A 19267-nucleotide genomic window follows, 5' to 3' on the forward strand; every position below is an offset into this window, starting at 1 on the left:
TTAGTTCATGGATGTCTCGGCCGAGAGAGCAGTGGTGTATAATACGTCGCCTGCCTGAGACTTAGATGAGATGACGATCCTGTACTGATCGATGATTGACTTCCTGACGCCCTCTTATTATGAGGAGACGTTCATGACTACACCATCGACTGCGACCCGGCTTTCAGCTTTCGGCTGGGCTACGCGCGCAAAACATAGTCTGACACTATCAGGGAAGGGCTCCCTGCGAGAAGACGCGGCTGTACGCGCTTCCTGGGCCGACTGTGACGCGCCGACACTCAGCACGATGCTTGTTCGGGTCGTGAGACGGTGACCTATACCTCGCATTTTAGTACACTCTCAATCCCTTTGAGGTGTAAGGCGCGTCACGAAGCTTCCTTCGATATGGACGAAGATTTTCCAGCTCCTAGGGGGGACAGGAATGCTCAAGATGGACCGATTGCTGAGGCCAGTACACAGCTGCAAGTTGGTGATGGTAATGACGTGCCATCCATCACAAGCTCGAGCGTCAACGCAGCGGCTATGCCAAGCATCGTGCGCAGAGCAACCCTGGAAAGTCACTATAGAGACGGAGATCCTTTCATAGATTCATCCTCTCCTTCTCGAAACTTCTCCTACAATCCCAGATCCAGCTCGATAACCGGACAGCCTCCCCCCGGACCAAGCTCAGGAGCCGATTATGATATGACCCCTCCATCGTCTCCTCAATCTCCGCTTAGAACTGCTCTCTCGCGTAATCACCCCGCAGCCGCGGATCCCTTCTCTGGGAATGCCAAAGCGCCTAGCATGGCTCACCACCCTTCATTTGGAAAACAATTCCCGCACATCAAGCATCCGCATCCAAGTCGCGTCCTCACCCCAGGCTCCTATCACAAGGCGACCGGAAGCAGGCGTGCCATTCCCAACAGAGGTAGCTCGAGCCCTGGTCAGAAGATTGCAGGGAAAAAGCGCACTCTCGACGCCAGCCCTCAGCAGGTTTCGCGTTCCGGGGCGGACGGCTCTGAAACGCTACGAAGCACCGTGATTGCCGCCAACTCCATGGCTGGAGAAATCTTCAAGTCTTTCTTCCAAGACTCAGATGGTGCAAATACATCCTCCGATGACAGTTACGACTTTGGTAGCCTCCATCGACGAGCGGCGGGCCAAGCTCCCGATAGCCGAACAATAATCGATATGGACGCGGATGAGCCTGAGTGTACGGCGTCGGGATTGAGGGGTTTGGGTCTTGGAAGTGCATTCGAAGAACAGTCCGAGCCGTCTGCCAGGATCCAAGGAACATCTGCAGCATCGGACCAAGATTATGATCAAATGAGCACCGCTGCAAGGCAGCCGAATCAATGGCAAGAGCGACAGAAGGCATTTACTCGGGAACGTTCACATCCATACGACGCCTTTGGATGTGCACCACCAACCTCGCATGCGTCCACTTCAGTGACTTGCTCTCCACCTCAAGGTTCCGTCGCAGGGGGTACTCTGATCGGCTCACCAGGTAGTCGCGAACCTGCCGTCCGACGTGCTCGACTTGCAGGCAGCTCGCCCACGCAACTCACCGTCGCGCGGCGGGGGCGCTTCGTGTGGCATGACTCTCCGGTAACTCCCACCAGTAGCGACGAAGAAGGTATGGCTGATGGGGAGGATGAGCTCAAATCCTTTGGTAGGGGCGATTTGCGACTGCGGGCGTTGGTGCCAGGAAAACAAGCCCCGGACGCTAAGAGTAAATTAGCAAACTTGGCTCGTCCGCTGCGCGCTTGGGAGCGGCTCGAGTCGCAGGATCTATCCTGTCCGAAAGCTAGTCAGCTGATCTCAGCAGCTGTGGCAAAAGCATTCGATTCTTCCAAGCCGATCATCGACCTATCTAATCACGGCTTGCAACAACTCACGCCAGCCATAGCAGAACTTGGCGACTACGTAGGCATCTTGCCGTTGAGTAGGGACAGCGAGGGATGGAGCGCAGGCCGAATGGCGGGTGCAGCAAGCAGGCATCTCAGTAGGACTATTACTACAGATTCAGTCAATATTGTCGGTGAGACAGCAGGGGAGAACACGCCGAATACTCTTCAAGCCGCCGCAGGCAATACGCTCGCTTCACCGCCACGTTCCGTCTCTCACCCAGTCACACAGTCACTACTCCGGTCTTCAAGCACGAACTCACTCTCGGCCCATGACCCTTCGGCATCCAAACTCTTCTTGGCCAGCAACGCATTGCGCGTTCTGCCCAGCGCATTGTTTGCTGTGCAAAACCTGAGCGTACTCAGTCTGAGGAAGAACGCGCTAACGGAGCTACCCGCTGCTATCGGCGTCCTGCGAAACTTGAGAGAGCTTAACATCGGCGATAATCAAATTGTGAGTGCATGAGTGCATGATGCTTGACATGAGATCGAGCTTGACACCTTAGGATCTTCCTTGTCTCCCTCAGTCATACCTTCCAGCTGAGATTCAGAAGCTTGCTCTTCAGAATTTCAGCTACCACCCTAATCCCTTCTTCCGGCCACCTGTTGGCGCCAAGCTTACCCTGCGGCACGTCCGCGGATTCGGTCCATGGTCGAAAAGCTCAAAGAGGGAGGCCGCTTTCGCTGACACTACCATGTCACCACAGCAAGCAGAGCCAGCACGGAAGGCCCAGCTGCCGATGGGCCCGCCTCCGCTCCCTGCGCGAATTCTGGCCGCAAGGGATGTAAAAGAATTTGGAAGAACACGATCGGAAGTGCAAGTTTCCCACGCGCTCAGCTCAAATATCCCGGACCTCGCGTCGTACGCTGGCTCGTCGATGCTGGCGCTTTCGGCGGCGTCTGCGCGGTCCACTGCAGAAGCCAGCGAAGCAGTAACTGCACCGGAGGGAGTTGCAGGGCAGAAGCGCACGAGAACAGGCAGAGCGAGCTTTCTGGGTCACCTCACAGTTTTTGGATTAGGCGTACCGACGTTACGCGATATCTGCACACGCATGATGCTCGAGCTGGTCGACGATGAGGACCATGGCGCTCAAGACCTGGCTGCGGATGCGGCTGGTGAATGTGCAAGAGGCAGAAATGGCGCAGCACCCAAGCGGCGACGAAAGCATCTTCGATTGGAGGAGCTGCCGAACGGCAAGTTGCGCGATATGGGCAAACGTGGACAGCTCAACGAACTGTCCTTGAGGCAACTCGAGTCTGCGCGCCGCAGTGCGACAAAGTCCTGGAATTCGCGACCAGAGCTAGCTTCAACACGTATCGCATCGCCCTTTGCACCTATCTTTGCACAGGGCTCGAAAGGCTCCGCGCACTTCCCGAAGCGCGTCTTCCGCTCTTGGTGCAGCGGGGCTGACGTGTTCAACGACGCGCAGAACGGCTCTCTGTCGTCTTCGGATGTGGTGGCGGAGCTTAATGACAACGGCGACGATGCTGCGCAGAATCCGTGGTTCAACCGCTGTCCAAACCCTGAACATTCTGCTGATAACGTGCGACCCTCTGCCCCAATGCCCGTCAACACGTCGCTTGAAATTAGCGACTGGCCGATCTTCGAAGCGGTAGCGGAGGTTGGAGATGTCGCGCCTGTCTTTCTGCAAGCGGGCGAGTCACTCATCGAATGGGTCTCGCATATCGCCGGTATCAAAGTTGCCAACGCAAGTGTCAAGTGCCAGCTCAACGAGGACGAACATGCTGTTGCTCTCGACAGCCCAGAGGTCGACGGGAGCGGCTGTCTACCCGTCGTGTGGCGGGGATGCAAGCGCAACTGCCTGCATTTCCTGCATCAGTGACCAGCAGTGTTGACGACAATGCAAGTTGCTAAACATGAAAAAGCCATTGCAAATTAATAAGCAATACTCTGCGTACACAACCATCACTTTGTATTAAAAACAATGAGATGCACTTTTGGAATGCATGAATGCATGGAAGCACGCCAAGATAAAGAGATAAAAAATGACCATGTGCGAATGAGTGATTGTCCGTCTACGATACATGAAATAAAGACCTATCCAGAGACTGCGGTTGCTCCTGAGGGCTTTCGACCGGCCTGCAAACCACTTTACAACAGCAGCGCTGCGGTGAGCGCCGCGACGGAAAGTGCGCCTGCGGTCCGTGCGAGCCTGCTCTCTGCGCTGGAGCTGCTACTGCTGCTCCCAGACGAGCCGGACCCCTTGCTGGAGCCGCCTTCGGACTTGGATGCATTGGCGGCGGGCTTGTACTGGATGCCATTCATCTGCGCAGCGGCCTTGAACGGGGCCTGCGAAGGTGTGTCGTAGAAGTCGAGGAGGATGAAGGTGGGGTAGTTGCCACTTGCGCCGGGTGATGTGGCAGCACAGTTGTTGGCGTCACTGAGGATGCTCTGCTCACTGTTCGTCGTGCTGAGGTTGCCCTTGTCTGGGTAGACGATGGTGGAGCTGCCGAAGGCGGAGAGATCCTTAAAGTGGTTGATGAGGTACATCAGGTTGCTCGCCGCCTGGCCGACGCCGATGCGGTCCACGGAGCAGTTGAAGGGTACCGTCAGCTGGTTATACGGGTTCTCCCATATCGAGCTAAACTCCGGCAGCAGATACGGCACCGAGCTGACGTCGGCGCCGCTCGCGAGGAACGAAACGACCGTCTTGCGCGAGTCAATCATCGAGCCGAGCGTGGGCCATGCGTTGCGCGCGATGGCGCTCTCGCCCCCTGACGGCTGCCAGCTGTTCGCATCGAGGCCGGTAGACTGATACGCCTTCGCAAAAGTGCTCGCAGGCAGGCCGTCGCTGTTGACGAGCAGCAGTGTGACAACCTCGTTCGGGTTGGCGTCGACGAACGTCTTGACGGAGCCGAGCCAGGCCTCGAGGCTGCCGCCGTTGAACAGCTGGCAGTCGGTATGGCAAAGATCGATGCCGGAGCCCGAGGTCGCGTTAGGCGACTTGTGCGCTTGTGCCTGCAGCATGCGGACGCCATCGGCGAGCTGCTGCGCGACCGGTTGTTCCTGGTTGGCGGCGATGGAGCTGCTGGAGACGGCGTACGAATCGTGGGTTCCGACGAAAGTTACGTTGGAGAACCGCCTGCTGCAGAGACTTGCATCGCCGTTGCAGATGCTTGCCCGCTTGGCGACTGCGTACGGCACCCCTTGGACCTGCCAAGGGACGAGCATGCCAGCGAGGGTTGTGAGGAGGACGGCAGGCAGCATCTTGACGACGACGCGAAACCTGGGTGTGGACGGGGAATGGAGGGATGGGTGCTTGGAATAGCGAAGCGGATCGTAGAATAAAGGCTCTTCGGTCCTGCCTGCAGGGCTCAGAGTCTGGGGTCAATCTTTAACTTGTTGGTGGCAAACAGGATACATGGCACAGCACTGCGAACAACAAGTATAGATATATATATACGGTTGAATCAACAGGAGCAGTAGCAGCCGCGGCACTGCCCACTGGTTCCTGTTGGTGTGAGTGGTGGTGGCTTCAACCACCATCCTCCCTTGCCTATTTGGGATAGGCGTAGATGCCAAGACGGGTAGTTCACATGGGGATGGGGCCAAGCTCTCTTCGCCTTGCTTGTACAAACAGGACGACCGCAACTCTCGACGGCGACGCACTCATCCGGCCTGCTTTTCAACTTGAACGATTTTGTCTTCGGCCGCTATTCATCATCGTGCATGGCGATCAGGGCGATATGTCATACACTCCGACAGTCCTCTAGGTCGTGCCTCTGGAACGTTTTTACGCATTCAACTTATTTCAGCTCAATGGTGGTAATACAACATCTTTATTAGGGGTGCGACGACAGAAAGCAGCCTGCATCATACAATAGCTCTACCTTCATTTTTGTGTGATGCAAGGAGCCATCGCCTCTTCCCCGAATGGGAAGCAGATGCAATGCAGCGTCGAGCTTGCGACGAAGATTTGCATCAATCTTGGTGGGACACCTTCGTGAGTTGCGGCGGCTGGGGGGGGATAGGGCGGCACGGCTGCCGACTCATGTCCATGTCTATTTACCATGCTTCACCGCTGCCTCTCTCAGCGCGCTTTTAGAATGCAAACGATATAGAACATAGCTTTCCGCGCGGCAAGGACAGGTGGAGCAGCACTTCCATTCTCTTGACTCTGGTGGGTACGATACTTTCCGCATATCTAAGTCGACCCCTCCCACTTGCGCAAGAGCGACCACACTTGCCGCTGCTCCTTGGCCGTCTTGTCGAAATGCACAAACGTGCGCTCGAAACCCCACAGCTGGCTCTCGAGCGTATCGAGCGCGTGATCAGCGCTCGCAAAGGTGTACATGTCCACGTCCTTCCCGAGCGCCTTGAGCGCATGGTAGTACAGCATGCTCTGCTGCGGAGGGACGCGCCGGTCGGACAGGCCGGCGAGCAGCAGGACGCGCGCCTCTACACGCTTGATGTGCTGGATAGGCGAAGCGTCGCGCATCGCTCGGAAGTTCGGCACGCTCAGATAGAGGGGAGGGTGCTCAAAGTCGAACCGAAGCCCAAGTTCCTCATAGGACCTGGAGAGAAATGCGAGTCAGTACTGAATGTATGTGCATGCTGCTCCGGAGGGCGGCTGTGACGAGACCTCTCACCAGTCCGGAATGTCCGTGGTAGCGACCATGCTCGCAATGTCCGTCACCGGGTTGCGCATGGCCGCCGCCAGAAAGCGACCTGGGTATTGCCCGATGAGGTGAGCGCTGATGAACCCGCCGTGCGAGCCGCCCATGACATACACCGGATCAGCCTCTGCAACCCCCGCCAGCCGCAGGGCTTCGAGGCAGTCTGCGATGTCCAGTTCGCCGCAGCGGCCGACGAGCCGCTCGACAAATGCGCGAGAGTTCCCTATCGAGCCGGTGTAGTTCGGCATGACAATCTGGTACCCCAGCAGCGCGAGCGTCGCATGCCCTGCATTGAACGTGTACGGCGTTACGCCGTGTGGGCCTCCATGCGGCATCAGGATCGTTGGTGGCTTCAACCCGGGCCTGGACCTGCGCGCTTTGGCGTGGCCAAGCACGATCGATTTGGCACCCGACGCTTCTGCGGTGACAATCTCCGAAAAGAGGTCTTTCGAGAGATATTTGTGCAGGATGGACGCCTGCGAATGCTTCGCTGCGTCATACACAAGCTCTCCGTCTTGATCGATGGCCTTGGCAAGCTCGGCGTTGAAGAAGGGAAACACCGTGATTGTGGGGACGCGGTTTGGCGTGGAGGCTTGAGCGACGACGAGACCACGGCCGTCGGTAGCGATTATCTCGTAGCCGTGTGCCTCGCTTCTTCGTTCAGCAATGTCATGGCCCACGCCTTCGATACCGATAGCATCAACCGTCGCCAAAGACTCACGAACGCCGTTCAAGAGGAATGTAGCAGAGCTTTCTCTGTCCGAACCTCGGGGAATGACCCATGGATTTGTGATGTCCCGCCATGGGAAAAACTCTTGCGGACTCGGATCTGCTAACTTAGTGACCAGGGCGTCCCTGGTGCGAATCTCGGGGTTTGAGCGCCGCTCCTCGACAGAATCCACCGTGCGGACAATGCAACGAAGGTAAGTCGCGTTGCCGTGAGGGCCACCTTGTGGGGTGCCTAGTAGCATCGTAATCTGACGTCTCATCGACAGTCTGATACTGCGAGGTTTTCGCCACGAGAGCACCTCTCCAAGTGGGCCTGCAAGGGGTGATAAGCGCTTACATGGACTCGACGTGGCCCAGCGAAGCTTGCGGCTTTTGTCCTTCTTTTTGCTGTCGCAAGCCTTGTCCTCCGAGGCGAATCGCAGTGAGAAAGAGTAGCAGTCTGATGGCCGGTTGGTGCAGTAGATGATGCCGAGTCGTTGGCCACCATTGGGCAGGCTCTTGTAGCCTGTGGCAAGGCATTGCGGTGAGGTCTCACCCAGAATGGGCGGAAGAATCTCAGCATGGGCAAAGAGAATCGATTGGAATTCTGGGTCCAAGCAGTCGCTGAGCGAGCCAATGCATTTCCCTCGAATATTGACCCATGGTAGGTCCTCCAGCACTTCTTCTGAGCGGTCCCAAGTGAACACAAAAACGGACGGTCTGACGTTGCTGCTGGACTTTTCGCCGAGGGAGGGCACATATTCGTACTTGCAGCCTTTGTCGTCTTCGTCTTGGTGGGGATTGCGCGCCTCGGCTGAATACAAAGCGATGCGGCTCAGACCATTGATGTCTAGGCTCCCAAACATGTCTAATAAACAGCAATGATTGGATGTGCATCAGTCTCTTACTCTCCTGCTACGCGTTACCAGAATCGCACTGCACCATCATTGATGAAAGCTCCGTGGACATCAGTGACGTTATCTGAACAGAGGAGATTGCCACCCTTCCAGAGTTCGACGGTTCTCTTCTTTCCGTCCTGCTTCCTGTCGTCATTGACTTCACGGAGGAGGATCTTGATGTTGGTCTCCCGGCAGACCTTCTCGCTCACAATAGTGTCCGTTTTTGCGCTTACTGGGGTGGTGTTGTCGAAGGCGGCACGATGCACGGTGATTTTCTTGCTTGCCGCATCGTAAACGATAGGAACAGCTAATCTGCTGATCAAGTCATCTTCGAGGCCGAAATGGCGTGTTTTGAGTTTCAAGTTGAGGCAGCTGCCAATGTTCTGGGACGCATCGGTACCGACATTCTGGTTGGGCGTGAAGGACGAAGAAGACACGCTTGGTATACCAGCAAGGAGCTCGTACACTCGCAGTGCGGCGGAGCGCGGGTCGGGCTTGTCCATTTTACCACGTTCTGCTATGCCAATTGTGGATAGAGCCAGCAGCAACCGGAAGAGCGTCAAAGTTGGTGCTTCTAGATGCCAGGAAGAGGCCAGTCGGTCTTCCAGAAGAGTTACCGGTGCCTGCACACGGTGTAGTTCAAGCGATATTTGTGTTTCTTGCGTTGATCCCTTGTCCCCAGCTCTTGATGATATTCAATGGTGAAGGGCGTGGTCGGTGCGCGTCGACTTGGTTCACAGGGGTGAATGCATCTAGCTCGTGATCACCACTGTTGCGGCCATGGCCCATGATCACCGCATGTTCAGCCTCAGCTCATTCGGCCAAAGAGACCTCCGAACAAGCTTTTCCAGCTACTGAACAACACAAGTCGCAAGCGGTAATGAACACCATCTAGTACACGTCACACAATTACTATATCATGTACTCAGTGACGACAGCCATGCTGCCATGGTGACGCTTGGTGGATGACAACAGATCCAAAACGTGAGCTGATTTGTAGGCTACAATGAAGATGATGAATTACAGACAGCACGTGCGACGAAATGCGAGAAGCGCCGTATGCACCACAAGCAGAGTGACGGACAGATATGGCGCCAAGGCGCCGTTGAGGGTGCCGGTACGAGCATTTCGGTAAGCTTGTGCTGCAATCATGCACTCGGCAATTCCACTGATGAGTGTGCTATATGCGATCCATTTGCGCGGCCGGCTCATTGAACCGCATGCAAGATCAAGCATTGCGTACTTCACGAGAAAGAGACTTCCCGCCAGAAGCACGGGATACTCGCGCCGCAGCATGGGTGTCAGGGCGAACGGCAACAGGAGCTTGAGGGGGCCAGCGGAGGATTCTGGTGGAGACAGGCTCAGGCGGCGCGTAAAAATGGGGTGCGTCGGATCTAGGCTCGAACTTCGCGCAATCTCGGCTTCCCTCTTGCCTGCTGAAGCAGATCGCTTGCGCTGCTCGGGCTTAGATGATGATGCACTTATCGCGGCGAGGCGTTGGAGAACCTCTTCGGATGTCGGCCGCTTGGTCGGATCGATGTTCAGCAGGTCTCGGAGAAGTGGCAACAGCCTGGAATCGGTGTGCGTGAATGGTACTTCCGGGCTGGCGGCAGGAAAGGGTCAGCGGACTGCGAGCTATTAGGGGTTTGGATTTAACGCACCGAGCAGCCCAACCTGTGTACGCAAGCATCTCCTCGCGCAAGACATCAACGTCATCTACTTGCGAGTACGGCAGCTTGAAGTACAGCAGCAAATGCAGTATCATTCCTGAAACCAATGGATAGATTGTAAGCGAGCAACTGAGCTGTAAGCGGCGGGAGCTAGATACTTGCCAAGAGACCACATATCGGCTTTGCGGGACAGCTCCTGCAGCTGACCAGTCCTTGGGTCGACACGAATCGTTTCGGGCGCCATAAACTAGAAAACATAGAGGATCAATCGCTCAGTAGGGGTGGCTGATCACGCTGCGCATGGCATGACTGGCCCTCACCTCCATAGTTCCCGTATGTCCCGAGCGTCTGCGCATCCAGCTATCTTTCAAGAACGCGCTCGAGCCGAAGTCAGAGATGAGAACGCGAGGGCTGGTGGAGAGTGTTTGTTAGGTTGGTTGAAATCAACTGTATTGCACAATGCGGGAAGCTCACATAAGCGCGTCTTCGTCCCAGTGCAGCAGCGCATTGGCTGGCTTGAGATCCAGATGGAGAATACCTCTCGAATGCAAGAAAGAGAGACCGGACGCAATGTCGTGAATCAAGCTGATCGTTTCGTCCTCCCGTAAGAGATGCACAGCGGGGGTATCCTCGGAAAGGTGCCCTTGGCCACGCTTTCTTTTCGCTGCATTGCGTCGGCGAAATGCTGCTTTCAGCTTCTCAGCGCGGGCTCGGTCTGGCACGGGCGCTGGAGAGGATCTTCCCGATGGTTGAGGAGAATCCACTTTGTGTCCAGATCTCAGGTAAATCCAGCTGCAAGTCGTCGTACGATTGAGAATTTGCATTCTGATAACCTCAAGAAGACGAAAGGGGGAAAGCTCACTCTGCCAGGGACCCGCCGTTCGCGGCCATCATCAACACGTGCAACGTAGGCACGACGGGCGAAAAAGGCCCCAGCCGCGCAGATTCGATCCACGCGTGTTGGTAGTGTATCACATTCGGGTGCTGTAGCGCCTCCATCATGTGGACTTCCTTCAGGCTTTCGAGTAGATGGTCAGATTGGCTGCCACATGGTATCTTCTTGACGGCATAAGTGCCGAGCTTGTTCCCGTTGAGGACATGCTGGCACAGATAGACTTGCCCCGAGCCCCCACGGCCGAGCTTGCGCAGCTCAATGAAGAACTTATTGTAGTACCCTTGCGCTCCAGCATTCTCGTCAAAGATGCCGCCACAGTCGACCGGCGTGCCAGGCCGGGTCGTGCCGACGCTGCTACCTTCGTCAATTACGGGCCCCTGCGCCAAGAGGCGAAAGTAATGAGGCGCGGTAGACGATGGCTCAAAGGGAAGCGTTCCATCATTACCAGCGACTCGGGAGCCATTCCATGGCCGCAAGCACGTTGGGCAGAATGTGTACTCCTCAGGATTCTCCGTTTGCTCTGGCGGCGGCAAGGACAGAGGGGAACGGAGAGCGACAGTCCCTGTTCCGATCGGACGAGACTGTAGTGACAGCGAGTGGGAAGCTGGGCTATAAATGGCTGAATGATCCCGTCTAGAGTGCAAGAACAGATTCGATCAGCCTCGCGTCATGACACAAAATGGGCTAAACCCACGTTCGGAGGACGATTTGCAGACCCGATGAAGAGTCCGAGCGCTTCATCGTTGGTCACGCACCATCGCAGCCCGCAGCGTGCCGATTGGATGCGCTAGCTGGTCCCTGCAATGTTGCTACCAGGCAACGTCGATGTCACTGATTGCATGACTAGTTGCATGTTCGCCAGCGAATGATCGTACACATGGAGACCGCCAATCTGGAGTTGCCTGTCGCACATTCGTGGAAATTGAATGGGTGCTTGCTGCTCGATCAACGCAGCCTTGCTTTGAAACCTCGAGGAGGATCGCTGTCGGCCGTGTGATGATGATGCGTACCTACCGTGCAGAGCAGAAAAGGACTCTCCTTTTTTTAACACACAACCGTCCACCGCAGTTGACCTGCCCTGCGGCTGTGCGCGCATCACAGCGAAAATTTTGGGCCATCGAAGAGCATAGCTACATTTCACCTACTGGACTTCTCTTTATTACCTACACTACCTACTCCCCTTAAGTCACCTGCAATGTCTGTGTAAGAAGTGGTCGTCGACGAGTCAGTCTTTCCGATTTGCCTGCCGGCGACGGAAGAAGGAGAAAAAAGAAAAACAGACGGGAACCCCCGCATCGGACACCCTCCGCGAAGAACGACAGCGAGCGCGGCCGCCGGGTGACCTCCAACAGGCACTGCTGGCGGACCCATACAAGTGGATCCAACTCCAATTGCGAAATCATTTCCTCTCGGACGACGCCTGAGCGGACTTACCTTGATTCATAAGGTGAGTCAGAGAGTACGATGGTCGGATGATGCGGTATCCTCGTCGCGAGATCGACGTTGGAGGAGGTGGCCGAGATGAACTGAAGAAGGACGTAGCGGCCACAGTGGCCGAGGTGGGCAACATCTTCTAGGCGGCGGCGTCAATTGCGTGTACTACGCGAAAAATAACGAGCCGGGGGCAGACTAGGAGAGGATGTTTTCCTACCGAGGCAGGTCGTTTCCAGCTGTCGTCGCGTTGGACGCCTGGGGTTGATGGTGTTCTGGAGCCTCCGCGACCCAGCTTCCGCACCCATTGGACCCGCACATGCTGCTCCGTCCATCTACGCGGACAACAAGCGATCATGGATCATTTTGACACACTTGGAGAGGAATGTAAGCTGAACATTGTTGTCTCGAACCCTTTTTTGCACCTTCCTATCTGCACCATGTCGATTGGGACCTACCTGATGGCCCCTCAACCCATCCTTCCCATCATTCGTTGGCACTCTATCTCGGCATCGACGCCGATCGCCCACTCTGCCTACGGCATATTCATGGCAACCATTTCGGTCCTCTGTTTGCGACATGATGGACGCGACACCGCAAATGACCTACCCGCTACCCTCAAAACATGCAGCGCTTCATCTCTGGGTGAGTTCAAGTAATGCCATCCCAACGAGTAGGGATATTAAAGTGATGGAAGCTGGGTCTGACATTAACGTCATTTCTTGCTCATTTGGCCCCCTCTGCCGATCATTCTGCGTTGTAAAATCATTTCCACGATGTCGTTGCCTTCGGCCTTCCACATCTACCAAGTTGAACTGTTTTCCCTATACGACAGAAACGGTCACTGGCCACTCGACATATTTGACTCCGGGTCGATGGCAGTTCGCATCCACCACCCTGTAAACGCTTCGGCAACGCCAGAGCAGCAATATGCGCTTACTATCAAGGCTGCACAATTTCAATATGAGCACCTCAATACCCAATCCCATTCCATCTCCGACAGCAAAGGGACGGCCGCCAAGAAGCAGCTGATTCAGCCCAAAGCGCTGCAACACACTGACCCCAAGCTTAAAACTCCTATCTTTTTGGGCTCGACTACCGACCAGCTTCGAGCAACACTCGGTCTCATCGACGTTGATGAATGCGAGGCGGACGGTGAGAGTGCATTCTTTATCGCGGATCTGGCAGAAGTGTATAGGCAGCATCTTCGTTGGACGAAGGAGCTGCCCCGTATTGTCCCCTTCTACGGTAAGTCTTCCTAGTGGGCCTTTCCACCCAACTCGAGATGGCTCAAGCTTCCACCTGCATCTACAGCTGTCAAGTGCAACCCCGATCCAAACGTGCTTCGCCTGCTCGCCGCCCTTGGCACCGGCTTCGACTGCGCGTCCAACGGCGAGATCCAGAATGTCCTCGACATTGGTGTCTCGCCTTCGCGGATCATCTATGCCAATCCCTGCAAGGCTTCATCCTTCGTCAGGCAGGCCGCCAGGCAAGGCATTGCCATGACCACATTCGATAACCTGGACGAGCTCAACAAGATGAAGAAGTTCCACCCTAAGTGCAAGCTCGTCGTGCGCATCCTGACCGACGATTCGAAGAGTGTCTGCCAGCTCGGCCTCAAGTTCGGAGCACCGCTCGACTCGGTCCCTCGCCTGCTGGCAAGGGCCAGAGAGCTCGAGCTGGACGTCGTCGGCGTTAGCTTCCACGTCGGCTCCGGCTGCTACGACCCCGAGAGCTTCCGAGACGCTGTCCGGCGTGCACGGATAGCCTTCCAGATGGGAAAGGTTGCAGGCTACACGTTTGGCCTGCTCGATGTCGGTGGTGGCTACGATCACAGCAACTTTGAGATGATTGCCAAAGTCCTCCGCACCTCCCTTGACGAGTTCTTCCCGCTCGAACAGTTCGGTGCAGGCGGCTCCGAGATGAGGGAGGGACAGGAAGCTTTGCGTATTATCGCAGAGCCTGGACGTTACTACGTCCAATGCGCCTTCGTCCTCGCTGCAAACATCATCGCTCGGCGTGACGGCCGCAGTGATGTCGACGACTTGGACGATGCCATGGAGCAGAGCTCGACGCCGGATACCGACTGCACGTCTTCCACCGCTGTCGACAGCATCGAGCCGCAGCAGCAAGACAAGCCGCAAGTCATGCTATACCAGAACGACGGCATGTACGGCGCGTTCAACTGCATCATGTTCGACCATCAAATCGTCCACCCGAAAGTACTGACGCTTCGACGCCAGTTTGCCTACCGGCCTGACCTGGAGGCACCGGGTGTCGCGCCTGTAGACGAGTCCACCTCCGAAAGCCCCGATAAGTTGCTCGTCGAAAGCGACGACAACCAGCTCATCCCCTGCAGCGTCTGGGGGCCGACGTGCGACTCGATCGACTGCGTTCGGGACCTCGCGTACCTGCCCAAAGGTCTCAACGTCGGCGACTGGCTTGTCTACGAGAACATGGGCGCCTATACCATCTGTGCAGCATCTTCCTTCAACGGCTTGCGTCGGTCCGAAGTACGATACACCGTCGGCGCCGAAGGCGAAGATGCCGATGCCGTCAAAAATCTGCTCTCCCTCGTGGAGGCATCAGAGAGTTCCTAACGCTCGAAGTATTACATTGTATTATAATAGACAAGCATCCTTGACTTCTGCTTTTGTCAGGTGTCGAGCTTTGTGTATACGTGTTGCGCGCCGGTCCCGCATGCCTCGCTCGACTTACGAAGTCTCGACAAACAAAACCATCTATAGATAGATTCGTTTGGCGAGGAGGCTAGTGTGGTCGTAGGTCCCGCAAAACAGTTGCACCGAATGTCTTGCCAACTGGCAACACTATCATTCCCATCTCTCTCACACAGTGGGCCAGTGCTACGTGCCACGTACGGCGTGCGTGACGCGGCGACGCGTCAAAATACCTGGTCTGCGGGACGTGGGCTCAACACGGGCGCGCAGCATGATGGAGAACGCGATTCGCAAGGAGCTCTGGGTGCTTGTTCACTGCGACTGTTGAAGGTCTGAAGGATATCGTCGCAAGGCTAGAAGGCATCCGAAAGCAAAGCCTGTTGCAGATTGAATGTCACTCTCAAGGATATTGTGAGTGAGGAAACCTCGACGGTAGGACCAATACGCAAAATGGCGCCCGTGGCTACAGAGACGTGAGTCGAACGATCGATTCGGTTACCTCGCGTGTTGGAGCTGCAGCACAGTGCATGCTGACGTGTCTACCATCACGACTGGCACTCCTGCAAAAAGAATTACAGCGGAGCCGTCACCGCCTGATGCATCAGGCGTGCATTTGGCCAAGAAACGCAAGATCAATGGCAAAGCGGCGGCGCCTTCTTTTGCGGAAACGCTGCAAAAGCTTAAGGACGACGCGGAGGCGGTAGGAGGTAGGTGCTGAGTCCTGTTGGCTGTCCCCAGTCGGCTTTCTGACGCTTTTCGATTGCTCTGCGATCTGCAGATGACAAGCAAATTTGGGCCAGGCCCCCAGTGGAACATTTCAATCCCGAGAAAGACGCACTCGGTAAGAGGATTTGAACATTGAACGTAGGTAGGTACTCGCTGCTAAATGTCGCACTCTGGCCACAGTCTTTCAACAAATCGACATTGAAGAATTCACACAGGTCAATGCGCCTCCTGCAATCCGTATGTATGGAGTAACTCAGGTGCGTTGCTCTGTTGCGATGCGACGGTCACATTCTCAAATGCTGACCGCGCCGACCCGTGACCAGGAAGGGCACGCAGTCTTGGCCCACGTCAAAGGCTTCTTGCCTTACTTTTACATTCATGCTCCCAAGGGGTTCCGCAGCGATACTTGCGATGCGTTCACAAACCATCTCAATGTGAGTGACAATGGAGGTTACCTTGCCAATGAGGTGGTGGTGTCTGACGCATTGACTTCTCCACTCTAGACTATCCTTGGCTTTCGAGGTGTGCAGAAGATCGAGATGTGCGTCAAGCGCAGTCTTATGAACTACACTGGGCCCGAGAGCGTCGCTTTTATCAAGATCACCATGTCAGATACACGCAGCTTACCAAAGCTCAGAGGATCTTTCGAGCGAGGAGAAATCTCATTCCGAGACTTGTGGGAGTCTGGAAACGAGATTCTCACGTACGAGAATATCGCATACACGCTACGCTTTATGATCGACCATCAAGTGAGTGCGCAGATGCTGCTTTGAAAAGGTGAGATACGCAGCTGAGAGAGTAATCTTGTGCAGATTGTGGGCATGAATTGGATCGAGATCCCGGCCGGAGAATATACAGTTCGCAAAGGGGCTTCGAAGGTGTCGCTTGTGCAGATCGAAGTCGACTGTCAGCATGACAAGCTCATCTCGCACAGCCCAGATGGCGACTGGTCCAAGGTCGCGCCACTGCGCATCCTCAGCTTTGACATTGAGTGCGCTGGCCGCAAAGGTGTCTTTCCAGATGCACAAATTGATCCCGTCATCCAGATCGCTAATATGGTCACGCGACAAGGAGAAGCTGCGCCGTTCGTCAAGAACGTCTTTACGCTCAACTCATGCGCGCACATTGTCGGTAGTGACGTTCGAAGCTTTGACGATGAGGTGGAGATGCTGGAGGCTTGGACGAAATTTGTCCAAGAGGTCGATCCGGACGTCGTCATCGGTTACAACACTTCCAACTTCGACTTTCCCTACCTGTTGGATCGCGCCAAGACTCTCAAAGCCAACAACTTTGCCTATCTCGGACGGGAACGAGGGACACGAACCGAGGCAAAGGACACGCACTTCTCCTCGAAGGCGTATGGCACTCGAGACTCTAAAAATACAGAACTGCAAGGGCGCTTGCAGCTCGACATGCTTCAAGTCATGCAGCGCGACTATAAGCTCCGATCCTACTCACTTAATTCGGTCTCTTTCGAGTTTCTAGGAGAGCAGAAGGAGGATGTGCACCACTCGCTCATCACGGAGCTCCAAAATGGTGGACCGGAATCGCGAAGGCGTCTGGCGATTTATTGCTTGAAGGACGCTTACCTACCGCAACGCTTGATGGACAAGCTGATGTGCTTCATCAACTACATCGAAATGGCAAGGGTCACGGGCGTTCCGTTCAACTATTTACTCTCCCGAGGGCAGCAGATCAAGGTAATCGCGCAGCTTTTTCGCAAGGCAAGATCTGATGACTACCTCGTTCCGTCAACAAAGAGCGAAGGCACGGACGATCAATATGAGGGTGCCACAGTGTTGGAGCCGAAGCAAGGCTACTACGACAAGCCCATCGCCACGTTGGATTTCGCTTCGCTGTACCCCTCGATCATGATGGCGCATAACTTGTGCTATACAACGCTGCTGAACAAGCAGACGATCGATCGACTGCAGCTCAAGGAGGGAGAGGACTATGTGCACACGCCGAACAACAACTTCTTTGCCACAGTCAAACTACGTAAGGGCCTGCTGCCAACTGTCTTGGAAGACTTAATCAGTGCAAGGAAACGCGCCAAGGCCGACCTAAAGAAGGAGACGGACCCGTTCAAGCGTGCTGTGCTGGATGGTCGTCAGCTCGCTCTTAAGATCTCTGCGAATTCGGTCTATGGTTTCACGGGTGCGACAATTGGCAAGCTGCCATGCCTGGAAATATCGATGAGCGTCACTGCTTACGGTCGTCAGATGATCGAACATACCAAGCAGATGGTGGAGAGTCGTTACACGATCGCCAACGGCTACGAGCACGACGCTGAAGTCATTTATGGTGATACAGACTCGGTTATGGTAAAATTCGGCGTGTCGGGCCTGAAGCAAGCGATGGAGCTAGGAGCAGAGGCAGCCGCAATCGTCTCCGAGTCGTTCATCAGGCCCATCAAGCTCGAGTTCGAGAAGGTCTATTTCCCATACCTCCTTATTAGCAAGAAGAGATACGCTGGGCTCTACTGGACGCGGCCAGAAAAGCACGACAAGATGGACACAAAGGGTATCGAGACTGTCCGTCGCGACAACTGCCGCTTGGTACAGACAGTCATCGACACGTGCCTGCGCAAAATGCTCATCGACCGGGACGTGCAAGGGGCGGAGAACTATGCAAAGCAGATCATCTCAGACTTGCTGCAGAACCAGGTAGACATGTCGCAGCTGGTCATCACCAAGGCACTCGCAAAAGCAGACTACGCTGCGAAGCAGGCGCACGTGGAGCTTGCTGAGCGGATGCGCAAGCGTGATGCGGGCTCTGCGCCGGCTTTGGGCGATCGAGTGGCATATGTGATCGTCAAAGGTGGCAAAGGTGAGTGTTCCTGTTGGCTGTCTTTGCTTTTCGCATCGAGCTCTACAGGCTAATATCTCTGCTTGGATCTACAGGAGCAGCAGCGTATGAGCGTTCGGAAGACCCATTGTACGTGCTGGAGCACAACATTCCGATCGACACCCGATACTACCTCGACAACCAGCTCTCGAAGCCTCTGATGCGCATCTTTGAGCCGATCATGGGCAGCCGCAGCAGCAGTCTGCTAGCCGGCGAGCATACGCGCAAGGTGCAAGTCGCCACGTCGAACGTGGGTAGTCTAATGAAGTTTGCCGTGCGCACCGCGCAGTGCCTCGGGTGTCGTACGCCGCTGCACAAGAATATGGGCACCTTTCCCGTTTGCAACAACTGCTTGCCGCGCATCAACGAAATCTACCATGACAAGATGGCGAAAGCTTCGTCACTCGAAGTCGAATTCGCTCGCCTCTGGACATGTTGCCAGCGCTGTCAAGGCTCGCTCGCGCAGGATGTCATTTGTAGCAACAAGGACTGTCCGATCTTTTTCAAGAGGTGAGTCTCTTCCACTCTTCGCATGCAACTCTTCGTTAAGGTCTGTCAATACTGATTTGGGAACCGCCGACGGTCTCGCCCGTTGCAGGAAGCGTGCGCAGAAGGATTGCGAAGAAGCGGTCAAGGTGCTCGAGCGCTTCGATGTTCGGTCGTGGTGATCTGATTAAATGTACTGTCATTTGCGGGATCCCAGGTGCTGCGATAGATGCCTTTGGCCTGCAGAGATTGAGCTTTGGCGGCGCGGACCGTGAGCGACAAACTGTAGCAAGCGAATGAGCGTGCGCGGCGATGAGCAAGATTGACGAGTGCCGTTGCAACAGTCAGCATGCTCGACACTTGAAGCGCGGTGAGGAGCGAGCGCGACACCGTCCTACGG

At 55.5% G+C, this 19267-nt stretch overlaps 6 protein-coding genes across 6 annotated transcripts; 3 read left to right on the plus strand and 3 right to left on the minus strand.

Annotated features, from left to right (window-relative positions):
• The first annotated feature begins 128 nt into the window (after positions 1–128).
• On the plus strand, positions 129–3875 carry K437DRAFT_276238 (uncharacterized protein). The gene is made up of 2 exons (XM_013385304.1): positions 129–2343; positions 2417–3875. The coding sequence occupies exons 1-2, from the start codon at positions 385–387 to the stop codon at positions 3731–3733; spliced, it is 3276 nt and encodes a 1091-aa protein (XP_013240758.1). The 5' UTR covers positions 129–384; the 3' UTR covers positions 3734–3875.
• Positions 3876–3896: 21 nt separating this feature from the next.
• K437DRAFT_259354 (PLC-like phosphodiesterase) lies at positions 3897–5275 on the minus strand. Its single transcript, XM_013385305.1, has one exon. It carries the CDS (start codon positions 5116–5118, stop codon positions 4003–4005), a length of 1116 nt encoding a protein of 371 aa, XP_013240759.1. The 5' UTR covers positions 5119–5275; the 3' UTR covers positions 3897–4002.
• A 718-nt stretch (positions 5276–5993) lies between these two features.
• Positions 5994–8952, minus strand: K437DRAFT_259355 (alpha/beta-hydrolase). The gene is made up of 3 exons (XM_013385306.1): positions 8178–8952; positions 6501–8103; positions 5994–6425 (listed from the first exon to the last, which is right to left on the minus strand). The coding sequence occupies exons 1-3, from the start codon at positions 8635–8637 to the stop codon at positions 6056–6058; spliced, it is 2433 nt and encodes an 810-aa protein (XP_013240760.1). The 5' UTR covers positions 8638–8952; the 3' UTR covers positions 5994–6055.
• A 152-nt stretch (positions 8953–9104) lies between these two features.
• On the minus strand, positions 9105–11586 carry K437DRAFT_259357 (kinase-like protein). Its single transcript, XM_013385307.1, has 7 exons — positions 11394–11586; positions 10667–11332; positions 10279–10596; positions 10125–10215; positions 9967–10051; positions 9796–9901; positions 9105–9737 (listed from the first exon to the last, which is right to left on the minus strand). Exons 1-7 carry the CDS (start codon positions 11438–11440, stop codon positions 9155–9157), a joined length of 1896 nt encoding a protein of 631 aa, XP_013240761.1. The 5' UTR covers positions 11441–11586; the 3' UTR covers positions 9105–9154.
• Positions 11587–12539: 953 nt separating this feature from the next.
• K437DRAFT_22141 (uncharacterized protein) lies at positions 12540–14798 on the plus strand. The gene is made up of 3 exons (XM_013385296.1): positions 12540–12775; positions 12941–13378; positions 13445–14798. The coding sequence occupies exons 1-3, from the start codon at positions 12571–12573 to the stop codon at positions 14728–14730; spliced, it is 1929 nt and encodes a 642-aa protein (XP_013240750.1). The 5' UTR covers positions 12540–12570; the 3' UTR covers positions 14731–14798.
• A 346-nt stretch (positions 14799–15144) lies between these two features.
• On the plus strand, positions 15145–19081 carry K437DRAFT_259358 (uncharacterized protein). Its single transcript, XM_013385308.1, has 9 exons — positions 15145–15281; positions 15379–15515; positions 15587–15649; positions 15715–15791; positions 15858–15968; positions 16038–16283; positions 16347–18363; positions 18438–18891; positions 18980–19081. Exons 1-9 carry the CDS (start codon positions 15259–15261, stop codon positions 19047–19049), a joined length of 3198 nt encoding a protein of 1065 aa, XP_013240762.1. The 5' UTR covers positions 15145–15258; the 3' UTR covers positions 19050–19081.
• The last annotated feature ends 186 nt before the right edge of the window (positions 19082–19267 follow it).

This window comes from Tilletiaria anomala, assembly GCF_000711695.1.
Source record: "Tilletiaria anomala UBC 951 chromosome Unknown K437scaffold_116, whole genome shotgun sequence".
Lineage (NCBI taxonomy): Eukaryota > Fungi > Basidiomycota > Exobasidiomycetes > Georgefischeriales > Tilletiariaceae > Tilletiaria > Tilletiaria anomala.

Bases quoted from the DNA above. Each gene is read 5' to 3' on its own strand.
- K437DRAFT_259357 (XM_013385307.1), bottom strand. From the start codon at position 11,440: ATGAAGCGCTCGGACTCTTCATCGGGTCTGCAAATCGTCCTCCGAAC. The intron at 11,333-11,393 runs GTGGGTTTAGCC...CTTGCACTCTAG, and splicing joins CTGCAAATCGTCCTCCGAAC to ACGGGATCATTCAGCCATTT. The intron at 10,597-10,666 runs GTGAGCTTTCCC...GACGACTTGCAG, and splicing joins AACGGCGGGTCCCTGGCAGA to CTGGATTTACCTGAGATCTG.
- K437DRAFT_22141 (XM_013385296.1), top strand. From the start codon at position 12,571: ATGTCGATTGGGACCTACCTGATGGCCCCTCAACCCATCCTTCCCATC. The intron at 12,776-12,940 runs GTGAGTTCAAGT...ACATCTACCAAG, and splicing joins ATGCAGCGCTTCATCTCTGG to TTGAACTGTTTTCCCTATAC. The intron at 13,379-13,444 runs GTAAGTCTTCCT...CTGCATCTACAG, and splicing joins CCGTATTGTCCCCTTCTACG to CTGTCAAGTGCAACCCCGAT.
- K437DRAFT_276238 (XM_013385304.1), top strand. From the start codon at position 385: ATGGACGAAGATTTTCCAGCTCCTAGGGGGGACAGGAATGCTCAAGAT. The intron at 2,344-2,416 runs GTGAGTGCATGA...TGTCTCCCTCAG, and splicing joins ACATCGGCGATAATCAAATT to TCATACCTTCCAGCTGAGAT.
- K437DRAFT_259355 (XM_013385306.1), bottom strand. From the start codon at position 8,637: ATGGACAAGCCCGACCCGCGCTCCGCCGCACTGCGAGTGTACGAGCTC. The intron at 8,104-8,177 runs GTGCAGTGCGAT...GCTGTTTATTAG, and splicing joins CGGAGCTTTCATCAATGATG to ACATGTTTGGGAGCCTAGAC. The intron at 6,426-6,500 runs GTGAGAGGTCTC...ATTTCTCTCCAG, and splicing joins ACCACGGACATTCCGGACTG to GTCCTATGAGGAACTTGGGC.
- K437DRAFT_259358 (XM_013385308.1), top strand. From the start codon at position 15,259: ATGGCGCCCGTGGCTACAGAGAC. The intron at 15,516-15,586 runs GTAGGTGCTGAG...TGCGATCTGCAG, and splicing joins CGACGCGGAGGCGGTAGGAG to ATGACAAGCAAATTTGGGCC. The intron at 15,969-16,037 runs GTGAGTGACAAT...TCTCCACTCTAG, and splicing joins CGTTCACAAACCATCTCAAT to ACTATCCTTGGCTTTCGAGG.
- K437DRAFT_259354 (XM_013385305.1), bottom strand. From the start codon at position 5,118: ATGCTGCCTGCCGTCCTCCTCACAACCCTCGCTGGCATGCTCGTCCCT.